General features: G+C 31.1%; 2 protein-coding genes across 3 annotated transcripts; one reads left to right on the top strand and one right to left on the bottom strand.

Moving 5' to 3' along the window:
* Positions 1 to 9662: 9662 nt before the first annotated feature.
* Positions 9663 to 13654, bottom strand: LOC9317000 (putative GATA transcription factor 13). Of its 2 annotated transcripts, none has more exons than XM_021029181.1 (3): positions 13540 to 13654; positions 12301 to 12553; positions 9663 to 10595 (listed from the first exon to the last, which is right to left on the bottom strand). In XM_021029181.1, exons 2-3 carry the CDS (start codon positions 12544 to 12546, stop codon positions 9879 to 9881), a joined length of 963 nt encoding a protein of 320 aa, XP_020884840.1. In that variant the 5' UTR covers positions 12547 to 12553; positions 13540 to 13654; the 3' UTR covers positions 9663 to 9878. The 2 variants fall into 2 exon arrangements, with proteins under 2 accessions (XP_020884840.1, XP_002880933.1); XM_002880887.2 differs by having other exon boundaries at positions 12301 to 12556.
* Positions 13655 to 19481: 5827 nt separating this feature from the next.
* On the top strand, positions 19482 to 20314 carry LOC9317001 (cyclin-dependent protein kinase inhibitor SMR11). The gene is made up of 2 exons (XM_021028514.1): positions 19482 to 19537; positions 19626 to 20314. The coding sequence occupies exon 2, from the start codon at positions 19637 to 19639 to the stop codon at positions 20066 to 20068; it is 432 nt and encodes a 143-aa protein (XP_020884173.1). The 5' UTR covers positions 19482 to 19537; positions 19626 to 19636; the 3' UTR covers positions 20069 to 20314.
* The last annotated feature ends 116 nt before the right edge of the window (positions 20315 to 20430 follow it).

The following is a 20430-nucleotide window of genomic DNA, read 5'->3' on the forward strand; positions in this document are numbered from 1 at the left end:
ACAAAACAAAACGTTAACTTGGTCTAGATCAACAGTGACGTTAACGTTTATTTTCCATTAAGAATTAATTTTATTTATATTAATAAATAAAACACAATGCTCATCTACAAAAAATATACTGACATATATGAATATCCCTCTATAAATTTTGTTACAGGATTAAAACTATTTCACAGAAGTTTATAAAATATATATGTTTTATAAAACACTTTGATTATTTACATATGATCTTTTATGTTAATATTCTGAGAGTAGACATTCATAAATGATTACAAACGTAAGAATATAAACAATAAAAACCAGCAATATAATTTATGAATACTAAAGGTAGACCTGCAAATCAATTTTTCCTACCACAAGATTGTTGGATTAAAAAAGAACACAATAAAATAATTTTTGATCCGCCGGATCCGGATCCGGATACACTTAATTTTAGCGAATATCTAGATCCGTCACAGGGCTACAATATGCTATTTAGAAAAAAAAAATATAAATCCACAATTTCAAATTAGTATTTTGAGTTCTATTCATGTTAGAATTGCTATATATACCATCATAATGCATACGTCAAAGCTAGTAAACACAAAGTCATTTTTATATTTCAAACAATTTAATCATGTATGGTAGATTTTCAATCCTAACAAGTCCTTATTTAGAGAGAGAGAGAGATGGTTGAAAGACATGAGATGTGACAAAAGGGAAGATGGGTGTAGTTAAGTTGTTGTGTCACTGTCCGCCAAACCTTCCAAATCAAACAGAAGCGTCACTGCTCAGACAACCAAACCAAACCACCCAAACGTCTCTTTCCATGTTTCACCGTCAACTGCTTAAATCCACCATTAACTTATTTTTTAAAAACATTTATTTCCCAACCCTCACAATTCCTTTATTGGTCAACAAATCCCATAAGAAACAAAAGTTTATGTTTGTGATAAAATTGGGATATTGAAAACCCATCCCCTAAATGATTAATTTTTGTGTTTTATGTTTTTGCTAATGAAAACAAGAGACATATCAAATCAAAGAATTTAAACTATAGCTTGCTTATGAAAAGATAATACGAACTGCATGTGCATACTAGTGTCATGATTTTTTTTTTTTTTTTTTAATTTTAATTTAAGTAAATGCTCTATACAAAATTAAATATATAATCAAAGTGCCAACCATTTTTTCCAAATATTTTATATACTGTTGATTAGATAATAAATAGATAAAAAGATAGGTGATTTAGGAGAATGACTAAAAAAGACAAAAAAATTAAGAAAATGACCTTGTGTCAGAAAACATGAGAGAATAACTCTTTTAATGGTGGGCCAGGAGTAGAGAAAAGACCATTTAGCCTTGCTAAATTTCGCATGTTTTTTACAAACATTACAAGTGTTTTGATTGGATGTCATGCTATTATGTTCAAGAACAAACCAAATATCTAAAAATCTATATCATTTGTATTCACTAAACCCTACTCCTAATTAATTACACTAATTCTACCATAATCAACCCAAACCAAAGATTTAAAAGTTTATATCATTTGTATTCACTAAACCCTACCCCTAATTAATTACACTAATTCTACCATAATCAACCCAAACCAAAGATTTAAAAGTCTATATCATTTATATTCACTAAACTCTACCTCTAATTAATTACACTAATTCTACCATAATCAATCCAAACCAAAGATTTAAAAGTCTATTTCATTTATAGTCACTAAACCCTACCCCTAATTAATTACACTAATTCTACCATAATCAACCCAAACCAAAGATTTAAAAGTCTATATCATTTATATTCACTAAACCCTACCCCTAATTAATTACACTAATTCTACCATAATCAACCCAAACCAAAGATTTAAAAGTCTATATCATTTGTATTCACTAAATCCTACCTCTAATTAATTACATTAATTTTACCATAATCAACCCAAATCAAAAATTTAAAAGTCTATATCATTTGTATTCCACTAAACCCTACTCCTAATTAATATACACTAATTATACTATAATCAAAGCCAAATCAAAGATTTAAAATGTTCTACATGATATATGGAAAACAAATATAAGAGAGATGTGATATATGGAAAACACATGTTATCACATGTGACTAAAGATTAAATGGTAATTTCCCTACCCTCCCAACATGTTCCCAACATGTTACTATAGCTCAAGGTTAGTTTCTTAATTCTTTCTTGGTCAAAGGTGATTTAGTGTATATACTCTAAAAAGAGAGAAATAGTTTGATCTTGTCCCGAGTGAAACTATGCTAAACATTGTAATTGCTTTCTGGAGAGGAATAAAATATCAAGATTCAAATGATATCCACAAAGCTTTTCTTGTTTCACATCTTAAGAATAGGTACTCGTGAGGATTTTGTTCTCACCTACAAAGAGAAAACATGATGCGTATGTTCACCAACAAAATAGCATATATATTGTGGAAAGTCCTCTCTAATATACATGTCATACAATTATAATTTTCTGGATGATTGGCTAAGAAATATCTCTGATTCGAAGAGATTACAGATTAAAGATCTAAAACTTTTTGGTAATCTAAAAAGGTATTCAAACTTTTCTCAATACACAATATGTACATATTCTTGTCGACTATGTTTTTCGCAAATTTTTAATTTATTTAGAAAGCAAAAAAAAAAGTCAACTAAAATTATTCGATTGGTTTGAAAGTGTTTTAACAGTACTTTATTGAAGTTGGAAGACTCCCAAAAATTTAGAACGAACAAGACCATATATATATATATCAATTTCCGGCCACACAAACATCACTAATCCAACAAAAAAAAAAAGATTTTTAGGTCATGAATCCCAAATATTGAAACTTTTTGTGGTCTTTCTGTATTTCGAACTCGAGATCATCAGAAATATTTTAGAAATAGTTGTGGTTATACATACATGAGAGATGCACGATCCATACCATAGATAAAAGAAGAAAGAAACCACATTTTCGGGTCATATTTTGTTGCCAATTTTTAGAGAATATAAATTTGGATATATATAATCTTACTTAACAAAAAAACAAAAAAACAAAAAATTACAAAAAGTTTTGCCTTGCATGGGACCTCCAAAAACATTGGACCAGAATTTTTAAATAATTTGTTTCATTAATCTATTAAATAATTTGGACTTATGGAATTATTTCATTTGTAGTTATTTAACTAAACCAAAATTTAGTTATTCTGAATTAATCAGTTAAATTTAATCATTTAAAATTTTAGGCGTTCATTCACCAAATTCCATCAACATTATTTTTTAGCTCAAAATCATCCAATTGTAGATGAAAATGTCTTGGGGACATTGAAAAAGAGTAGAGAAGAACCAACAATGGGTCAATAAAACAAAGTGGGCCAAAACTAAAAGTATTTGGGCCCAAACGATAAGGACATTAGCAAGACTATTATATTGCGCCTGACGCGTATTTAAAACACACACTGTTGACGACTCGTTAACTTACGCTCGTGACAGCTAAAGACAACTAAACTGTTTTCTACGAAAGTTGACCTGTTAGTTGCTGACCTGGCGGCACATATTTGATGTACACGTGGCATGATCATGACGCCTTGCTTTGTCTCCCACGTTAAAGTCCTTTCTCTATCCTTATAATTGGCCAACTGATTCCATTTATATCTTTAGATTTTTTTTTTGTCCACTCATCTCTTAGAGTGTAAATGATAACATAGAAAAAATATTCAGCTGAATTCAGCCAGATTCAGCAATTCTGCAGTTATCATTTGCATAAAACTAAATTCAGCTGAATTCAGCTATATTCAACAGTTCTTCCAACACCAAAAGATACGTAATATGTTTATTTCAGGTAAAAATTCGGATTATATCGATTACACAACTCGAATTAAAATATTTTGGATATCAAAAATTACACATCAAATTTATATTTTAAAATAAGTCAGATCATACAAATACGATATATGAATAATTCAGATACATAAAATCATTATCAGAATAGACAAGAGACGAATTTATGTTCGGATAACTGTAGATAATTTTAGATAATTTAAATAACTTTTAGATAATTAAATATATTTTTTCAAAATTTCGCAAAAACAACTCATACTTATGCTAAAATAAATATTTAAAATATCAAATTTATAAAAAATTCTTAATCATCCTAATCATATTAATGATTTAAAACTACTAGAGAACAATTAACAATCAGTTAGATAATCTATACTATATATCATGTTTATTTTTCAATTAAATTTTCAATAAAATTTTGACAAAGCTTTTTATTAATTAATTACATAGTTCAAAAAATTAAATTTGGAAGAACAACTTAATTTTGCTAACAATATATTTTTAATAATAATATGAATTATAGTATTTATTTATAGTATAAGAGTTAATTAGACTATTAGATAATTTTATCTATTTTATTTAGATATTTTTCTTAGTTATTATATTAATATTCATAATTATTTGATGATATTTTTCAATTAAAGTCTTAATTATTTCGACTGATTCTGCTAAAAATCACAAAAAAATTCAGCTAGATTCAGCGGTTACCATTTGAAAATGTAAAAATTCAGCCAGATTCAGTTAAAAATCACTAAAAATTCAGCCAGATTCAGCAATTCAGCCACTAAAAATATTATTTCTTTTACATTTTTTTTGTTAATATTAAAAGTCTAAAACCATTTTACGAAGAAAATTATGATTTTAGTAAATACTTTTAATTACTAAGAAGTTCTAAACAGAATCTTGACCTATCTTTTAATAAATTATCTGAACACCTACCACTTGATTATGTTACCTATTAAATTTTAGTAAATGTAAAAAGATTTTTTTTTATAAATAAAAAAAATCTCAAATCAAAACACATATTAATTGACGAAACTCATAGAAATACGAGATTTAATGGCAAAAAATAATTGAAATCCCCGTAGGAAAACTCTAACTATGCTAAAAAAACATTAAATTGAATCTTTTATATACTAGACTAGTAAATTAGTTTGGATTTTGGTTTGTAATTCCGGTGTTAGCAAAAAGACTTGACTTATAATACTTAAAACTTTAAGTAATTTTATTGAACGACGTCAAATGTTATGGAATGTGGCTCCTATGCGCACGTAGACTCTATGTATTTGAATAATTGAATGCAAATTAATACCATACTATATATATCTTTGGGGAAAAAACAAATTATTCGAATAGCCCTCAACAATAATCGATGATAAAAAAACACACACAAATAATTGATGATAAGTTGGGTCATGATTATTGTTGTTGTCTTTGTTTTTTTTTTCCAATGATGTTTTTGTTTTTCACTCAACTCTTAAATGATTTTGTTTTTGTCCCTTAACTCTAAAATTATTGTTTAAAAAAAATGATGGATGAGGACAAATGAGAGAAGTGGGGGTAAAGGGACCTACAAGAAGGAGAAAGACAACGAAGTCTGAGGAATCTGTGTCGTTATGTCTGTGTCGTTATGTCTTCAGATTCAGATTTGTCTTCTCTCATCTCTCGTTTTTCTAATCTATTTATTTTTCTTTTTGTCATCTGAATTTTTATTAATAAACCATTGTGAAATACTTGATGAAATACAACCATAAATCGGAGGAAGACGAGATTTCCCCGGAGTCTAAAACCCTATGTAAGGGAAACCATAAGTAATACTACAAAGCAACAAGAAAGAAGCAATAGTAGTAGAAATCCCATATGAAGGGAAGAAAACAAATAGCCCGAACTAATCTATTTATATATCTTATGTTTTTTTTCTTCTTCTTTAATTCATATTTGTTACTCAATATTCTTTTTACTTTAAACTTCGTTTCCTCGAAAAAGAATAATAATTCAATTTGCAGTTTAGTAAAACTATGGATTTGAATGATGTTTTGATTCATGCTTAACAAGAAAAAGGATTCATTCATGAACAGAAAAATGAAGAAATATATTTTATTTGTCTAAACTCTAAACTTTACAATATATTTAGGAAAAAAGATTACAAATGTTTAATTTTGCAGTGCTATGTTCCATAAACATTTATAGAAAAATATAACTTCAAAGGCGACATAAAAATTGATGGTACGAAACAAAAGAATCCAACGCAAGAAACAAAACAATTGTAGTTAGAGCATAACAGGTGATAAAAATATATAATAATATAATGGTAATAAAACATAGCAAATAGTGCAGAAAAATTGTTTAAAGAGTCCATTAGCTGCATGCTAATTATTTGAGAAATAATTAGGTGTGGCATACACAAGTTTTTTCTTTTGCAAAACAAGAGAGAGAAAACTTTGGTTTGGTAAAATTCGGACGAAATTGCTCCTCAAATTAAAAACGGAAATTTTCTGTAGAAGATATATGCGTCATGGAACTTACAGTGGACCATCACTTATTAAATGCTTCCATCGATAATATATTCTACTACATAATTAAATGTCGTCATATCTTGTTTTTATCGGATACATGGATATATATCAATACATCGTAATATTCTATTAATATTGTTTACATATGATATATCACTATAGAACATTGTAGTGGTTGTGATAGGTGAGTGAAGTAAATTTAACATTGTAGTGGTTGTGTTGAATTGTATGTTAGTGGCGGAAGAGGTGATGGTGATGTGAATGAAGAATATATTGCGGTTGAAGAGAAGGTGGTGATAGTGAACGGGATAGAAATTATATTGGCAATGACATAGGTGAGACTATGACGATAAATGAATTGAGAGACAAAGATGCTTAACCATCACTAGATTTGTTCTTAGCGTCGTCGGTTGACGGTGTCTCAAATCATCTCTAACAGAAGCTCAATAATAACGAACGACACCCAAACATACGACGACTCTATATCGAAATTTTTTTTAAGATTTATGGAATACAATTTAATCAGAAAAATACGACGAGTTTAATGAATTCAAAATATCATAATTTTAGATGCAATCAGTTTCACAATTAAGAAGAATCATTTGTTTGAGGTTTTCATAAAGTAAAGAAAAAAGAAAAAAAATAATAAAAAGAAAGAGAAACGAAGAAGGAATGAAGAAAAAATGAAGTGTTTAATTTTAGGGGTATTTTAGTCTTTTTGTCATGTTTTCAAATGATCATTTATTTACAAGTTTGCCACTTCTCCTTTGACTTAAATACTTTTCAGTCTTAGGGTATGTAGTGTAATTACTCTTGTTTAAATGGTAAAAAATGTTTAGATAAATTATAGTCGGTTCATTTAAAGAGTTACAGAAAAACAGAATTGATATTTGTTTTTACTAATGAAATAAAGTATGAATAAAAATGAAGTAAGATACTCCGAATTCGCTAATTGCGGAATAAAAAAGAAAAGATATTCTAAATTTGTAGATTATTTGCTTCAAACTTTTAATTAGTTAAAAAAATATAGATGGAACAATACAATTTTAAAGATCTTTTATTTCAAACTAGGTGAGTACCCGCATTACGTGCGGGCTTTCACTTTATATTTCATAATTATAAGTATATAAATGTAAACATTAGGTTAGTTTTTGTTAATAGGTAAGAAGACAAAATTTCCCTTATAAACGAGATTATCCTGATACTAAGCATATAAATCTACTTTTTTTTTTGCATTTACATTTAGATTCCTAATAAAAAACTGTTCTCGCTACACATTATCTTTTTATAATATTCTTTCAATACTTTTATCCTTAAACCAAAAGAAGAAGACAAAATGCAAAGAAGATTGGAGTACCCACACTAAAATCAATAATCATGGTATTTAGGTACAAATGTTAAGCATTGATGGGCTGTCGTTTTGTTTGAACAACGATGTTATTAGTTATAGCCAGTGTTCTAAAAAGCGGTCTAGGCGGTCGCCTAGGCCCCGACTAGGCGCTAGACTCTCATGCGACGCCTAGATAACCGTATTGACCGCCTAAAATTACATAGATCTTGTTTAATGTATTTTTTCAATTTTAATTAGAGTTTTATTTATATATATAGTTATAAATATTCATATATTGTTTAATATAAATATAAATAAATATTTTATCTAATTTTTAGTTTTATATAGATATTTTATATAACTTTTATATATAATATCATATTGATAATGTTTTATGTTATAAACGTCTAAACCGCCTAAAAAATCGTCTAAGCCCCGATTAGGCGTTCTAGGCGCTAGGCACTGGGTCACCGCCCGCTTAGCGCCTAGCGCTTTCTTGAACACTGGTTATAGCAAATAAACAAATAGAACCAAACCTTGATAAGCCTTATTGATTTGTCGAAACATAAATGTAAAATAATTCTCGTCTTTAAATTTTTATCGTTGCCACTTTTGCAAAAACAACTAAAACAATACAAACTCCGTCACTGAAGAACTCTATCATTGAAGATTTTAGTCCAATAATTTGATGTTAGAGGTTCTGACGTTCTCCTCACCATTTTTTAATATCTTATATAGAAAAGTTTTTAAGAGAATAATCAACTCAAAAATTTCCGGAGTATGAGAAACCCCAATAAAATAATTATATTGAAGAAAAAAGAAATAATAATTAAATATAATTAGTATTAATACAATTAAATATGTTAATTTTTATAATATGTATGATTAAATAATATATGTTCCACTAGCTTACATTAATTATTAGTTGACACATGTCAAATATTAAAGTGATGATGTGACACTCATATAAAGAGAGTTTGCCAACTTTCATATATATGATTTTCTCTTTAGAAAATCTAGAAACAACCAAAATTCGGAAAAATATGTGGGTTCACCCTTATTCGGTCTATTCTTGGAATCTTGAGTGCACTTATCTATTTCTTCATAAGAATCTATTTTATCTTTTAAACATCTTTAACATTGGAAATTATTACCAGGTTTGGATCGTAATTAAATCATGCCCTGCAAAAAGCACAACAATCAGATCATAGATTTTTAGATAACATATTTACCAAAACATTATACATACATGATGCTAAAATTTTTTTTGTTAAAACATACATGATAGTATTGTTATGAATTATATTAATATTAATATCGATATATTTAATATTTTACCTCGTTTACAAACTTACAGACGAACACTTTCGAGTTTGAACTTGCTTACGGCAGCCACATTGATTCAAAATATATATAATGAACTTACCTAAGTTGGTTCGAGACCTCTTGCTTTTTCAATAATCTATAACATTCACTTCACTTGGCTAACACTAACACTATACTTATAAGGATCTAGATGATTTATTAGAGGGTTTAATGGTCGGATACCTTAACGGATTAGAAATCCAACAAAACTGACTGTTTGTTTTAGTGGAATTAATCTAAGACTTCTGTGGACCGACATGATTAATTTCACAATTCTCGAAAATTTAAAACCTTTAAAAGATTTGACATATGCTTCATTTTACATAATAGAAAGGCTTGCGAGGTTATTTTATCATTTTGCGATATGAAACACACATACATACATTTTCTCTTTGTTGTGACTTGTGTGATAATGTAGTAAAGGAGAAAGAGTAAAAATGACATTGAAAAATAAAATAATATGGTTGTTCCTCAAATAGCTTAACAAAAGAAAAATGGCATTACACTAGCTACTCTTACAGTCTTATCCAAAAGGATTTGGCAATAGACCAGTAATCCCCTCGGGCTGGCCATGGCCGGGGACCGAAGCGGGTAAATTAGTCCCCTTTTTAAAGACGAGATTCGAACCTGGACCTAAGGAGCATTACATTATGATAAAATAGATATCAGCCAAACATCTTCTTTCAAACATAACCATATAATTAAACAACACTAAGAGTCTAAGACCCTAAATTTCAACAAAAATCCTAAACTCTCAGCATCAGATAAAAACGAAAAGAAAAAAGACAAACACTAGACCCTAGTTTTATGAGAACATCAGTCTTTGAGAGATAGTTAACCAATTCTACAGATCCTCACAATTTTGTTTTTCATTGACCAAACTCATTGGTCTGCCGAAGTTACAAAGCCCTGGTTTAGTCTCTGCTCCGGATGTCACAGCACGGATCTTTCTGGTATCAAACTGGCCTTCATCTTTGCTTCTCATCTGTATGATCTTCCTGTGCATATTTGAATGCACAGTTGGGATGAAGGTCGGGCTTGATGCTGGACGGTATTCTGGGACAAGACGGCCTGATCTGAACCGGACTCCGCAAGCATTGCAGAGGGTTTTAGGACCACTGGGTCCTTCCCTCCACTGGGGGGTATTGGTTGTCTCACAATGAGTGCATTTCTGGACTCTCCCACCTGAGTTAAATGGTTTTGGAGTGTTATGGACCTGGTGGGTGGGACGACTCTTGTTCCTCTTGCGTTTTTTGTTGGCGGATATCTCAGAAGAGAGGTTAATTTCAGATTCTGATTCATCCGGAGCAAACTGCTGAGACATTTCGAATCCAAATGCCTGGAGGAATGTAACTCTCAGCAGTGTGGGGCGTTTGCGCTTGCTTCTGATGCCTTTCAGGGGAAAGGCCAGTTTCAGAGCTCTGTGTAGGTTTAGGGATGAGACAGAACCGTTGGTATTCTCAAGAACTGAGACTGGGCTTGAGGATTGAAATAGCTTTGAGACTTTGACATCAGAAGGGGAGTTGTCAACAGTAGAAACTTCCGAAGAACACGACTGCTTCTGCACGCACAAAGTCAAAGCCAATGAATATAAATTCAGAAACATATATAATGCACCCAAATAGTCGACAAAAAAAGAAAGCACCAAGACTTCTTCAGACAAAGAAATCCAGACACTTCAACCACTTATCAACTCAGTAGATTTACTAAAAAAGTAGACAACCAAAACAAGCATGAGCATGATTCCATATAGATCAACAAATTTCCATATCAGATTGACAATGATACTATGCCTAACCCTTCTTGTGTTATATATATATACACGGATAGATTCAGAGAACGACTTTATTCATCTCTCAATAACAAAAACAGGCACTAAACTAACAAAGGCAACTTAGAGTTTTGTCGACGAGAATCCCAAAATTCTCCCTGCGACAAAGGCCCCAAACCACTACACAAACACTCAACACCCTTACCTCTATTACCACATCCTACATTTATACCAGCTGCCGAGCTGGGAACTATTCATATCAATGAGCATTTGACTGAAAACAACAAGCTAAAGTGAAAGACCTAAGAGACTGCACAGTCCTTTTCTCATATAGTTTCATAAACATAATATATACACACTCGGGTGCACCATAACGAAAGGATTCTTTTCCATGTGCTTTCCAATATAGTAATTTTGTTTCAAACCCAATACAAGAATTACGCTAGTACTGTAAGGAATTATTCTCCTCTTGCAAATGCATCGTGATTGTGTTGATAATCTACTAAAGCAATGACTGATGCATAAAGAGTATAAAATATGCATAAGAAAATGCATAGACAATCTACATTAGTACGCATGATCCTTCGACTTTTACACTCATTTCTAACATAAAGCAGCAAAAAGCTATGGAAACTTGAATCTAACAGACAATATACCAAATTCTTTCCTAACGCAAATAAATATTGTGTACGTGACCTAATATGTGTGAATGATCAAGTAACTTAAATAGATGAAGTTCGAAAACAAAATGATGCACTTTCCTAATGCAGATATGAGTGATTCTTTTTAACAGCAATTTCGAAACAAATACAATATAAAAAAACCGAAGCTTGAATACAAAAGAATTGATATGTTCAAAATGCAAATGTGTGAACAATACATCAGGTTGCATAAGTGATGCAAAGTGAACTCTCTATTCTCGCATTTTTCTAACCTTACGTGGTAAAATAGCTATTGAGGTTTGAATCTGAAAGAACAAAGATGTAATACTATACTAAATTATTGTCCTAAAGCAAACGTGTGTTGTGCTCGTGTAAAAATCTTTCACGTAATATGCATGAGTGATGAAATATAAGCGTGACTATTATTACGCTCTTAACTAACCTTACGTGGTAAATAGCTATCAAAGCTTGAATGGGAAAGTATCTTTCTGTAACATTAGACACACTTCCTAACTCAAATGCGTACTGTAAATGCGGCATAGTGTAATAAGTTACATGCATAGAAACATGGTTCTCTTGTACACACTTTTCTAACCTACATGCAGGGAAAAAGTTACCAAAACTTAAATCGAAGAAGAATCATTATGTTATACTATACGCCTATACCCAAACAATGCTCAAATGTAAACGTGCGCAGTGAATGAGTAAATAATCTATCAAGCATATGCATAAATGATGTATATAGGCTTGATTCATTTTTACGTGCTTTCTAAAATAATGTAGTCAGAAGGCTAAATCTGAACATAACGCAAATGGGGATAATGGTGACTCACCAAACTGGGTACAGGCTTCTGGACTGGCACACGCTGTCCATTGCAAGAAAACTCAGAGGACAAACTCGTTAGCACATCCAATGGTGGAGGTACGAGGTTTTGAAACCCGGCATCCCAATCTCCCTCATCATCGGCAGTCTCGATGTCTTCTAGAGAAAAATCATCATTAGGATCAATGAGATTATCAAAGAAGTTATCCGATAGACCCTTGAAGTCCTCTTCAGGTAACCACGAACCGTTACTCATTTGTCACCTACTGTCCAAAAACCCACAGACAAATATAGAAAACAACATTAACACAATACACAAGAGTAATATAGCCAAGCCAAGTAACAAATATCATTTTCAAAGATTTCAATTGATTATGAATGCGAAAATCGACATCATCCTATGAATTGATTAATAAAATCAGTAGTTTCGTTGAATGAGAATTAACCTAAAATATGAATTTCCATTAGCTTACTTAATATGTTGACTCGAGAGTGAACATCAATAAACATAAATGGCAAAAGATTCATTTGAGTCAATATCTATAACTTTAATTTCCTCTTACAGATAATGCTGAGAATTTTAGGCCTAAAAGGATAAAAAAAAATTCTTCATTTTAGATATTCATATCATCATTTGCATTCAAACGCATTAAGATTCATTTTTCACCCACTGTCCAAAAACCATAGACAAGTATAGAAAAACAACATAAAACATATAAGAAAGTAAGAAAGCCAAGCCAAGTAACAACTAACAAATATCATTTTCAGAGATTTCAATTGAATTATGAAGGCGAAAATCGACATAAACCTGCAAATTCACTAATAACTAATATGAATGAGTATATACCTAAATATGGAGTAAGATTAGAATTCAATTACCATTAGCTCTCACTCAATATGTTGACTCAAGGGTAAGAAACAATAAAACAAATTTTCACAACATAAATGGCAAAAGATTCATTTGAGTCAATATCTATAAGAAAAATCATAACTTTAAGACAAAAAAGATGGAAAATTTCTTCATTTCATCATTTGAATTCAAACCCATTTCGAGAAATCATAAGAACAATCACCTTTTAACATTTTAGGGCACAAACAAAACAACAAAACACGAGATAAGAAGAATCAAAACAAAGAACAAGTCATCATCTTCTTACATGTATATTGTCTCATAATCAAAAACAACAAAAAAACACAACGAGAAATCTCCATTTCCACGAGAGAGATAGAGAGACAGAGACACACGAACCTTCTGATACAGTAGCTGATTACAAAGAACACATTCCCCAAGCACGAGCAAGGGAAAGATATAGAGAGAGACAAAGAGAGAAGAGAATCTAATTTGTCCGAAATTGGGGATTTAGGGATCTGTGAGAGAGAGAGAGAGAGAGAGAGAGAGAGAGAGAGAGAGAGGGAGAGAGTTATAATGTGTGGTAATGTACATGGGATTTTCAGTGTGTCTTTTTTTGGGAAAAATGAATTTCTATATTTTATATTTGTAAAGATTTCTTCACTTTAAAGAAAATTGTTAATCATTTTGTATGTATGAAAGGAAATAACTTCTGTCATTTTTAACACTTGCAGGAAATTAGGACAAAGATTAATGGAAGGATTTCTATTCAAAATGTATATATTAAGCAATTAATTAAAAAAGATTTCATTCAAAAAAATTTCTGTATTTTATACAAGATTTTTATATACACTCATTATTATTAGAGGAAAAAAACAAAAAACAAAAACAGCTATTGTTATCAGAACTTATCTTAATGTTGAGATTTTGCACCAATGGTATAGGTTGAATAATATATTAACCTAATCTTATTTGATCACAATTCACAATATGGGTAAGTGATAATATATGTAAGAAACTCAGTAGTTTTATTGTTTTTTTTTCTTTTCGGACAAAGACACAATAGAAATACAGTAAATTTTTAATTAATTGATAGTTAAACCAAAAACTTTAACTTAATTCTTTTTTATTGTTGTTGGGATCATTGTATTTTATAATTTTAAAAATATACTAATGAAATAATAAATTAGTATTTTTTAATTTAAAGAAAAATTTAGCATGAAATTAACTATAATAATAGATTTAATCATAGGAGTTTAAAAAAATCGAGTTGTGAGTATCTAATTAAGGTAATACTAATGTTTTGGATGCTATTAAGTTTTCGGTTTCGACATAGACAAGAAATGTTGAACAAGCGATGGTAATAATATTATTTTGACACTGAAAAAATCGTCTAGGGGATGTAATATAAAATTTCAATAACCTATTTGTCAAGACGACTTTCATAAATTTAAAGTTCACAATAAAACGGATTTCATTAGCATACTTATTAGGTGAGTGAAAATGATGCTCAAAAATTAGAAGAAACTATAGTTACTCTACTCTTAATATGGTTTACAATTTTAAAATTAGGTTAAATCTAAGGTTTAGGGTTGGGCCGGGTTTACATAAACTTAGGTTTCATTTTTTTAACTCATAAAATTATAGACTCTTTTCTAATTTTGATATTAGATATATTAAAAACCAAAAATTTGATATTTATGTTTTTGACATTTTTGTTCTTGAAAATTTCATGAAATTCAGTTTATATTGTTTGCAACTTCTGAAAACCTAAATACGATCAAAGTAATATATGTCGTTGTAACAAGTTAACAACAACATATTACAAAGAAAATAAATTGTACCAATTTGATGAAGATGATAATAGAGAAAGCTATAGTCTCAAATATTAAATATAGAATATGATTGTGTCGAGTAGTTAGAAGGGATACAAAAAATCAAGCACATGAACGGCCCACATGTCAAATCAGATGACATGCCTTGATCAAGGATTGCTCGTAGATCCGATCTGATTCAATTATTGCTTTCTTTTTGATTATTTCTAACTGAACTCTTAATTTTGTAAGTATTATCATTCTATGTCAAATTAAAGATGAGATGGAGAGGTCACCGACGATTACCAAAACTTAATGATTATGGTCTTATGGAGTTTCGTTATGGGAAAGCGGGTCTCCTTCTGCCTAGCTTCCACATGATGGTTCTATTAAATTTCAAAATAGAGTTTTATTGTTTTCCTAAATTTATAACACCACCAAAATTTGCATAGTTTATTGGCATTTGGTTCGATAATTTACGCAATCATATAACATGGTTTTCTGAAACCGTACGATTTGATTCACTATTATTAGGTTTGATAACTTACGCGACTGTCGTGTGTCGAGTAAAAGGTTGTCCGGTGATAAGAAAAGAAATTGAACAATTGACTTAATAAACCATTCTTATTAAGCTTAATAGACGCTTTTCAAATTTGGGTGTTGGAAGATCTTTGGAACACACCGCAACCATTTCTTATGTTTATCTACTTTCCATCAAATGATCCCTAACAGCCTCAAAAATGACTAGTGACTAGTGCTCGAGAACATCTAACATCTAACATCTAACATGAGGCAAGTTTACGATGAGACCCAACATGCGTATCTATCTATCTAAAGATTTGGTATGCCGATATTCAGACATGAATAATGTAAGCTCTAGTTATTGTTATTCTAATTTACCGAATTCAACTAAAAAAGGGAATAGCCGCCAAAACCTAGGTACACAAATCTCTTACATGTTAAACTCATAAAAAGACTAAGAAAAGAGATAGAACAATTTACTTAATAAACCATTCCGATAGAGCTCAATATATATACTTTCTAAACTACAGTGTCGAAGGATGGAAGACACCACACCCATTTGTTCTTTGATAGAGGTTTATCTATTACCAGTCAAACGACTCCTAATAATTTCAGAAAGTTATTGTATGTTGACTACACCATAATTATTGCAAAAATAGTTTGAACCTAGAAAGAAAGAAATATTTAAAAGCTATATTGCGGCGACCATCCCTTAATAATGGATATACTAAATGTCTTAAATATATTGCACCATAACGAAGAAAGGTGAAGGAAAATTAGTAGCTACACCAATGCTCGCAAGATAAACAGGACTCAAAGAAAGAAGCTACCGAACACTAGATGGTTCAAATGTGTGCTGTGATACCTATCTCTACCACATAGGCTTGGAAAACGCTTTACATGTTTGCCCTCACCTAAAACGCTTTTTTAAAAACTTCACCAACGAACAAAGTTCAACCATCATATCCTAGAATTTCACTAACTTGAAAAAAAACTCAAAAAGAGACATGAGTCAAACAATGAAACACAAAAACCACAATCAAAGCACACCCAATAATCATTACTCATCATAGAATTATACGCCACCTTCTCATACACACATCCAACAAACATAACAATTTTAATGCAACAATCATCCAAACATTTTCTCATCTTACTACACATTCAAACGTCTAGAAACAATTTATAGCGTCTTACTATCGACATGCCATAACGTCTCAATTCATTCAATCTTATACTCTCTCACATGATCTATCTATATAGTTTATTGTCATGAAATTAACACATGCATCTCATGTATCATATTCCTAGTTCGTAAGCCTCGTCACTTCATGAAGTCCAACTTTCCTTGTTTGAACCCTAAAATATGGCCGTCCTCACTTTAAATTCTAAACAAACATGCTGACCATGCTGGTTCAAAACTATAATGGCAAACTCCGACCATCTTGGCACTGAACTCATAAATTCTGACCAGGCTCAGCCCAAATGGGTAGGGCAGAGGAGCAATGGTCCAGAGGCCCAACACACTTTCAAAAAAAATTCTTATGTTTAAGGGTCCCTTAAAAAAATTTTTAAATATAGCCCAATTTTTATCATTTAAGTGAATTGTAACACCCCGGTTTCAGGAATATGGTGGTACATGCAGAGATGTTTTAAAAAATTGATTTGACCATCTATATCACCAAAGTGCACTTATCTTTTCGGTCAACTGTCCTGAGAGAACTCCACAGTTAAGCGTGCTTGGACTGGAGTAGTTTTAGGATAGGTGACCTTCCGGAAAGTGATTGTCGGAACTGTGTGAGTGAGCACAAAACACAGAAAAAGATCATGTGGTGATTTGTAGGGTCGGTAAACAAGTCTTTAAAGCCTCCCGGACGTAGCGAACCGGCCGTCGAACATGGGTGGGCTCATGGGCCCGAGAGAGGATGTGGGGCGCACTGGTAGGGACGGTCGGAGTGTTACAGTATAGTATGTCCTGTTTAAATTTTTATTTTTTAAAGAGTCCAAACAATTATATTTTAGTATAAATATACCCTAGAACTCTATAAATATATAAAAATATATAGTATATATATGTGTGTGTGAAGGGTCCAAACTTTTTTTTTGCTTTAAGACCCTAAAAATTGTTGGGCCGGGATTGATTATGACCATCCTATCACTCAACTCTGGCACATAGTTTGGTATCATGGCATCAAAACTCTCTACATAATATCCGATCATCATGGTTCTAAACTCCATCCATCATATAGCTACTAATATACTCAACAACTTTGGAAGAAAAAAAAATTAAAAGATAGTCATTGTGGTTAATTCCACTTATCACATCCTCACTTTTGCAAAATATGCCCACTTCTGCAGCTGTAGAATAACAGCTTGAAAACTCTTTTGTTTGAGTAGATTCTTGGACATTAAACAAGGTTTCTTTCAACTAGATCATACCATTTGGTGTTTTACACTAGGACATTAAACGATGTCTTACTGTGGTATAAATCATATCCAGAACACTATGAATTTGGTGTTTTATCCTTTTTTTTTTTTTGAGGTGTTTTATCCTCTTTCGTTTAAGTTCATAGACCATTTTCTTTTTGGTTGCACGTTTTCCTTATGGCAATTTATTGTGCATGATCATGACACATTTTTTTTGTGTTTTTGACTAAAAGTTACAGTTCTGCGAATTTTACGAGAATATTTTTTTTACAGTTTCGACGGGAAAATATAAATTTGCGATTTCGGGGAAAAATGCAACTCTTCGATTTTGGCAGAAAATGTGTTTTTGCAGTTTTTGCAGGAAAATATGATTTCGTAGTTTTGGTTGGAAAATTCGATTTTGTGGTTTTAGCAGAAAATAGGAAATCATATTACTTGGCCCCCTCGAACAGTCCGGTTGGTTATGGTCCTATTTAGGCTTTGAATATTAATGTCCAAAAAACAAAAAATGTCCAGTTGAACATACCTATTTGGACTTGGACAAGCCATTTGACATCCCTACACAAAACCACCTAACAACAATAAGCTTTGTAAAGAAACTCTCTTATCGCATTATTCATGACTCTTGTCCTTCTTGTTTAAATCAGATTGATTTTGTTTTTGAACAAGTTTAATTAACAATAATTTTAAATTTTAATTTAGTACAAGAACTGAATTCCCTTAATTTTTTGTAAACGGTCATGTTCGTTTGGTAGTCGCTAGCGACTCTTCGGTCGACAGTCAATGGATCCAGCGACCAATCACAGCGATCAGCAAACCAAATTGTTAGTCGTTAAAATTTTCAGAAATCTTCAGCAACTGGTAGCTGCGATTGGTCGTTGGTCGCCATCGACTGCGAAACGAACACATGGCGACTACAAAATAAAATAATTAATATTTCAATAAAATTAATTTAATTTAAAATAAAAACAAATAAAGTAAAACAAAAAACAAAAAAATAAATTAAATAAAAATAAAATAAACTTGTTTTTAATTACATTGGTTTCTATTAGGGTAAATTAAAATTAAAACTAGATTAGATTAAATTTAATAAAATAAAACTAATTTAAAATAAATAACTTATTTAAATAACTATCTTATAAAAAAATCAATTAGTTTCTTAAGAATGTACAGTATATAACTTAAGTTTTATTTAAAATTAATTTTTTTTATAAAATAATTATTTTAAAATTTAAAATTTTAAAATATATATATTAGCGATTACTACAACGAATCCACCAGTCGCAGCAATCGTCAAACAAACAACATACTAATCGCTGGTTGCTAGTCCCAACTACTAATAAAACGTACAAGGCCGTATTGTTCATTTCACCAATTATTCCGTTTTAAAATTTATTTCACAAATTCTCCCCTCAGAAAAAATAAAGACCGGACACACAAACACAACTATCTGTGTCATAGGCGAGAACTCCAAAGTCTCCTGAAGAAATGGATGTTAAAGGAGAGCCGTCAGATCTCAAACGCAAACAATCGAACGGCTAAGATTCACTTTATTTTATCTTTCTCATTGCCAATAATAATATAAATACAAAAAATCCCTAAAAAATGGCGCAAACAAAAGCAAGGGCCGTCAGGTACACTCTCTTCTTCTTCCTTTACTCTCTGCAAAAAAAATCCCTAAATTTAGATTCGTCTGATAGATTCGATTTTTCTTGTTCTTAGATTCGATTATTATGGAGCAAGAAGAACCATGTGAAGCAAAAGAAACAGCTTCTTCGATAGAGCCCAAAACACCAAACCCTAATGTCCCAGATTCGATTCCGGCTATCGATTCTGATTCTTCTCTATCGGAAGAAGAAATAACCACAAAGAAAGACAGAGGAATCGTCACTTTGTCTCCTTTGTGTATTGATTCTGTTTCAGTCTCAGATTGTGTTTTGGTATCTGATGAAGAAATTATAGAGTCAATTTATCAGAATCTGTTGAGAGTTATTGTCTCTGCTTCTTCTACTGAGATTTGGTGTTTTGATGGTTGTAAGACACCACCTCCTTCGTCTCGGAATCTCGATTCGAATATGGTTAGTGATACTTGTCCTGGAGCTCCTATGAAGCTCACTAAGATAGCTAGGAATATTGATTCTGGATTAAGAAGAAAACTCTTCTGAGTATCTGACCTTGAATTTGTTGTTGTGGTGTGACCTTGTTGTAGTAGCTATAAGAGCTTTAGAGGTTATAACTCTTATGACTCTTGATTTGACTTTTGTTTGTACAGTCTTCTTAGGTTTTTTATGTGTAATTGCTAGCTAAAGCTAGTTGTTGTGGGAGACATTCAGTTTTTGTTCTTTCTTTCTTGTCTGTAATTTATGAATGGTGAGGAATCTATAATAAGTTTCAACTTTTCCTCTTTTGAATTCAAACTTACACATATGTATGTCACAAAGGTAATGTCTTTGTTAATATGTAGTTGTGTTTGCGCCTATATCGATTGGTATTTGTAGAAAAAGGTTACTACAGAATCAAGGTCTTT

This window comes from Arabidopsis lyrata (genome assembly GCF_000004255.2).
Source record: "Arabidopsis lyrata subsp. lyrata unplaced genomic scaffold ARALYscaffold_4, whole genome shotgun sequence".
NCBI classification, from domain to species: domain Eukaryota; kingdom Viridiplantae; phylum Streptophyta; class Magnoliopsida; order Brassicales; family Brassicaceae; genus Arabidopsis; species Arabidopsis lyrata.